The sequence below is a fragment of the Limulus polyphemus genome, unplaced genomic scaffold (genome assembly GCF_000517525.1).
Source record: "Limulus polyphemus unplaced genomic scaffold, Limulus_polyphemus-2.1.2 Scaffold1030, whole genome shotgun sequence".
NCBI lineage: Eukaryota > Metazoa > Arthropoda > Merostomata > Xiphosura > Limulidae > Limulus > Limulus polyphemus.
In genome coordinates this window covers 10317-17010 of record NW_013666640.1, presented here as the reverse complement: position 1 = coordinate 17010, position 6694 = coordinate 10317, and the positions used below count along the sequence as shown (strand labels likewise).

At 29.3% G+C, this 6694-nt stretch overlaps 1 protein-coding gene across 2 annotated transcripts in view; it reads right to left on the bottom strand.

The window, feature by feature from the left end:
- LOC106461781 (kinesin-like protein KIF16B) overlaps positions 1-6359 on the bottom strand; it is a 123299-nt gene extending 116940 nt beyond the window's left edge. The window contains exons 1-3 of one of the 2 annotated variants that reach the window (XM_022388827.1): positions 6183-6359; positions 3388-3509; positions 747-816 (exon numbers count right to left, since the gene is read on the bottom strand). In XM_022388827.1, coding sequence (XP_022244535.1) covers positions 747-816; positions 3388-3434 — 117 coding nt within the window. In that variant the 5' untranslated portion in view covers positions 3435-3509; positions 6183-6359. The remainder of the gene's footprint in view (positions 1-746; positions 817-3387; positions 3510-6182) is intronic. The other variant, XM_013921634.2, reaches the window with a different exon arrangement.
- Between the last annotated feature and the right edge of the window lie 335 nt (positions 6360-6694).

Here is a 6694-nt window from a genome sequence, read left to right as displayed (position 1 = left end):
ATTAATTAAGGGTCTGTATATTACTTGAAACCATAAGAAGTATATGTGTTTATTAAAAAAAAATAAAAATAGATAAAATCTGCATTAAAAGTAATAAGTTCAAATCTGTAGCAAATATAAATATTGCAATAATTTCTTATAAATACGATTTCCTAAAGTAATTTTCTAAGATATTAAAGATCATAATGCGAAAAAACTAAATTTATTAAAAGTAATAGGCTTTATGTTTCTTAAACTACCTATATTTGTTCATAAGTACTTTGATGGACGAATATTTTCGAAAAGTAGTTTTATTGTTGGAATGAAATATAGCAAGACTTGCATTGCCTACTAAGAAAGTTAGTAGCAGGTAGTCATCGGGTTAAAGACTTGGTGCATGCACAAAAGCTTTTTTCCACTAACTTGAAATATTATCTACCTGTTCTGTTTTTGTTGACTTTTTTATGGTAAGTTGTATGATTTGAAATGAGGTTAGCTCATAGAAGTTAACACCATGTAAAAAGCATTTTCTTAAAACTGGATTACTCAACAAGATACTAAACACTAACTTAATATAGTTATTACAAGACTAGACTCTGAATAAACGAGGAAAAAAAAGTATGTGGAGCTAGTACTTAGATCAAGCCAAAGAGTAAAAGCATATATATACATATATTATATAGCACAGCTATACAAATTCTGATTAAACATATATCAAGTTATCTATCTGTAAAAATTTGAATGATAAGAATATTTCTGGCTCTTACTTTTGGATTAATTATTCTTGTTGTTTGTCCCTCCATCTGTATAATTGATTCACTGTTCATTTCAATTTCTCTGTAAAGTAGCAAATCAATATTTTTATATTTCAATTTTTCTCTGTTTTACATACACTACAAACATTGTTATTCAATTCAATCTTTCTCTGTATTGCAAGATGGCTTATTCACCACTTCATTTTAATAACTGTTTATTACAATGAAACATTTAAAAATCTATATTACTCATCATTTAAATGTTTTTCTGATGTAATAACACATTTAAAACATTCATTGTAATACTTTTTTTTTCCATTGTTACAAGTTAACATCACATGTCAAATAAATATTATTCTTCATTTTAATTATTCTCTGTGATAACAAAGATTTTAAAATGAGCTTAGCCCTCCACTTTACCTCATTCTATTATATTGATACATCTAAAACCATCATCACTATCTAAGGCATACCACAACTAAGGATAAAATTACACAAGCAAGAATGTTGAGAAAAAAAAGTAAAGCCTCCTCCATCCAGGGAAATTACTCATAACCTCAATAAGCCAAAAAAGTGGCTTGCATGATGCAAAAATAAACATCCATGATAGATTAAGGTGCCTAATGGAGCAAGTGGAAAGTCCACGAGTTTTAGGTGATCTCTGTAAATGAAAAAACTCTGTGCCTGCAAGTAGAAAAGTATAGTAAGCTCACCCATACATCTAGGCAACCACCAAGATGTGTTTTATATATCCTTCTTCCACTTTCACACTTTATCACATCATCATAAATACATGGAGAGGGTACAGTGTTATTTAACATGAGGTGTATGACACATTATGTTTTCCACATTGAGTTCAGTAATTACGGTCATTCTTATTGTTTGTTAACTAATATTTTGCTTGTTCTTTTCATTCTGTTTACTTAGACTTTTGTCTGTAATCTGTGACATCAGGCACAAACATAAACAGTAAATAATACAGCAGTACACAAGTTTTATCCAAATCACTCTACATTAAGAAGCTCTGCAGTTCCCTAGCTCAGATAAAGTGAGGCAGAGTACATGGTTTCTGAATACTATACATGAAAATATCAATTGTAAGTTTGTATAACAAGTTCATAATTTGTTCAAAACTTTGAGTTGAGATCAGAGCCAACACCATAGGGAGTCTTGCCTGTCTCTTTTTGATCCTATGCACACCCCTCCCCAAATGCATCACAAATACAAATTAAAACTAAAACAAAATACAATTAGAGCTGAATACTAATAATAATGATAAGTATTTCAAATGTAAAGGTTTCAAATTCCTAACTTTTCAACTTAATGCCCAGTGAATCTGTATACAAAACATTTATGATGAAAACCTTGTCAAAAATTAAAATACTTCCCATTGAACAGTCTACTAAATGTGGACTCTACAGCAATAACACAAAATTTAAACAACCCAAGCCACGCAATTAAAGATATTAACAGATTTTGGTCTGTAATGGTTACTGATGGCCAGGTTTCTTGTGGTTTCTTCCAATACAACTGATTTTACAAAAACATGAGACCAATGTAAATCAAATTAGTCTGACAATTCATTCTTGTTTATTGTGCTACATTACTTGCATTTCTAAGGTTAACAATATTGTAGAGGTAATATATGAAAATTAGTAAAAAGACTTAGGTATAGGCTACTAACTATGAAAATTACCATATTTATATTTCTCCAAAGAGACCAAAAAATGGATAAACAAATTAATCAAATATGGTATGTGAGTGTATCACACGTACACATGAATGTAAAGGTGTAATTAATGACTAAAATAACTACTGCAATTTGAGGGCATTCAATTCTGAAGTGTACTGGGTGGAAGGTACTCTTGTCATATTTGTGGACAATAGAACTTTTTGTTATTGATTTTGCTGATTATAATTTCTAGTTATTTCTACTATTATAAGTACATTAAAAAAGTAAAGTGGAAACACTGGTGAAACATACTGTATCTGTAGAGAAAGATTAAATTTCATATAAGTACACAAGTTTAATTATATCTACAGAGTTACAATAAGCTGAATTATAGTAACAGCTACAAATATATAACTGCATATGTTATTTGTTGTGTAAACCCTTTGCTCTCTTTAGGGCAAATACCTATTCAACATGTTGTCATAGAATTTATCAATGACAATGCAAGAAATGTTCCTTCAAATACCCTGTAGCATGTAATGATTCTACATGTTATTTTATCCATGCACATGTAGGTCCAAATTTCCTCATGATGTTTGTATTTAAGCTGCTTGTAAATTTTCATTATGTTTGTCATGCTTAAGATCATTATTCTGTTGAAACCAGAGGCATAGTCAAAAGGGGGCCTGCCCCCCTGAAAAATCTAGGCATATTGATCACATATTTTTATGCTTTTATATATAATAAACTCATTTTGTATCATTTAATAATAATAAAAATTCTATAAACACTATTACATTTGATTTGTTTTAATGACCATTTTATTAAAAATCTAGATCAATTTCAGCTTTTTAATTTATTGGTCCCCCCCCCCCCTAAAGAAGCATAATGATGAAATGTCACATGAGCACCTTAACCTGAACACTTATCTATAGAAAAAAATAATGCTATAACACACTACAGAAATGTGATTTGACTTACCTTTGGTTAAAAGGTCGAACCCTGACTGCCACTTTTACAGAAGCCATGTCTTAAGATGCTAGAATGCTCAAACAGTAGCAAATTTGGTGTGAAGTAATTACAGTGGTTGTATAAAATATTTCCTACAAGGGAAAGGAAAAAAAAAGGAAATTGAAAGCAAATTTAAGAGCAAAAATTATAGTAAGTAGCAGAAAATTTTGGTTTGAAATTATTTAATATGGATTCAAATGTTGATAACATGCTTTTAGTACAAAATTTAAATGTTTAAGTATTGCATTTATAATTTTAAAACAGCAAACCATAACCACTGTAAAGCTAAAAGTATGATTAATACTTCCTGATTTCACATTTACCACACTTGTAAATGCAGCAATGTAGTTTTAAAAAATTAGAAAACCACACACACACACACATATATAGTCACAAATATGAACAAAAAATAACTTACATTAGACTTTGCCTATTTTATAATGCAAGATAGTAAAAATACAAATAAAGTATTTAAAGATTTGTCATTAATTTTAATATAATGTAAAAAAATATTTTTAATTATTATGGTAGGTTTTTTCCCTTACCAAAATTAATACAACCTCTGACACTCTGTTAATGTGACTAATCACTCCATTAATTAAGCTTGCTTAATCATTCAAAAACCTGAAATTAATTAATTTTATCTATATAGCATGCTTCTTGTTTTAGAACTGAAGTACCATTTGAAAGCCCAGTAAATATGCAACTTTAGCCCAGGCTAAGTCAGTTTAATTTTATTAGTTTCACTTACACTAGAAATAAATATAAAAAATAGTATGTACCAAAAAGTGTAATAAAAACAACATCTGTACAAGGTTAGGTTATTTTACTTTGAATAATAATTTTTTCTGTTTATGGAAATAATAGTAAGTACATTATGGTGAATACGCACAGTAGCATGTTCTATAAAAGAAGCACTACAAACTTTATTAAAAATGTCAGCATTTGCAGGCAAATGCAACATGTCTCTAAAATGCAATTCCAGCATGGCCAATTTTGACACCAGAAAAAACATGAAAAATACAAAAAACAGAAAACTGTCTACATCATCACTTGGAACCTGCAAGAAGGTATCTTTGTAGCGAATCCCATGTAAATTGGTTGACATACACATTAATAGTTTGCAAAAACTCCGAATTGTATTTTCCTTGCTGAAAAATTAAGCAAAAAGACAAAATTTCAAAATTGTCTGTATCTTTGTTTAGAACCTGCAAAGAGTATCTTTGTACCAAATCCTATCTACATTGGCCAAAATAAAACAAAGTAATTGTCAAAAAACCCTAAAAATTATGCTTTTTGTGGCTCTTGACCCCCTCTCTTATAATTACTACAAATGGGCAAGTCCATCATTTTTGTTTGTCAATGCGTGTGGGGCTTTTAGAAAAGTATCTTTGTACCAAATCCCATGTAAATTGGTCAAAATATGGCTAATTAATTGACCAATAATCTCAAAATGATGCTTTGTTTCGAGCTCTCACCCCATAAAAATACTCAAAATGGGCAAATACAACTTTTTTTTTGTATGTCAATTTGTTGAGTGCATGAAAATTTATAATTGTGCCAATTTTCACCTTGATTGTTGTAACTATGACTCCATATGTACATATTTTGGGGTTGTTTGATTTTTGATCTCATAAAATCCTTAAAAAGGCCTGAATCAAAAAATGCAAAAGGGATCTAGATGTATTGGACCTAGTTATAACCATACCAAGCTTCAAGCCAATCTGTTATAATATGGTGTTGGGAAAATAAAGCAAGAAATAAGAAAAAAGACACAATAGAAAAACAGTATATCTCTCTGTGGGCATATAACTAGATATTTCCACTGTTAAAAGCAAAACAGCAGCAATTTAGCATTATAAAAAAACATTCTGGTAGTTTATTAGCATATATTTCAACCCCTGTTATGTAGTATATGCTAATAGTTTTGGGTTTTCATTAAAAGTTACATTTAGATGGGTTGTGTTGCCTGCTACAGCTTGTTTATTTTCATAACAATATTTGAGACATCATCAATACTTTATTTGGTGTTACTGTTAACATATTTCCATACAAATGGACCAAAGTTTTATGTTTATAACTTTACACATCTCTAGCCAAAATATTTGAATGAAAAAGAAAGCATGTGTTTTAAATACCAAAATATTACATTTTCTTGTCAAGAAATTTATGAAGTATTAAGAAAATATTAAATTCAAACAGAAAAGATAAGGTGAATAAAAACTTAAAAGTTAAGGTTGCACTAGTAGAATATAGCTTGAATATTGAAAGACTTACTTTTAAACTACAAATTAAAAGTATACTACTAGTAATAGTATTCCTAGTCAAAAACATATGGATAAACAGTTTTAAAATTTTTAGAACAGCAAAAAAATTTATTTAAGTTTATATTTTAAATTATGTTAAAACTCAAACGGTTAAAGCCTTAAAACTGAAAGTTTAACTTGAACTCAGCTGAACTACTTGAAGTCAACCGTATGAGTATTAACTATTATTATTAATAAAGTATTATCACTTAAAAGTTAAATGTTATTAGTACTGCTTTATTACAAAATGCTAGTAGTAGCACTGTTTTTACTAAAAGTAGTTTTAGTAGCAGTATACTTATATTTATAATACTTAAGAGTAGTGTATCATACACTATTAGTATTATTGCGTATTACTAGTATTAATATTACTAATAGTAACTTTCGTGTAATGCTTTTAAGTTTAAATCGTAATTTGAAAAGAATATAAAACTGATTACAAACACAATCTGAACTCACCCTATAAAGTGTAACCTGTGCAAATGTGTATAAATTACAGTTTACATCAGTATGATAAATTCTTCTCAAAAGATTGTAAAATAAGTTCTTTTTTTCACCTGAGTTAACATTAACGATGTTTCCTAAACAAAACAGTGTGAGCAAATTATAACTTTTTTTATAATAGAACTGTCACGAGCTGCATAAATGATCACAGCGCTCTCTCTTTGTAAGCCAGCTCAGTTGGTCTAATTTTTATAGTTGGTGGGTTTCTGATTTTATTTATATGTTTTACGGAGGATACGTTTTGGAAGCCTTAGGGCTAATCTGATTGCTCTGTTTGTTGTAATTGTAGTTTTTTAAAATTATTGTCCGAGATGTTATAAGTTAACAGACATCCATATTTTATTAGGGGGGGGGGTTACAAATATTTTGTATATTCTTAAGGGTGTTTCTGGTGTGCATCCCGTGTGCTTACCTGCAATTAGACTGATATAGTTGATGGGTTGGCTAATCTAGGAATGTATGTTTTG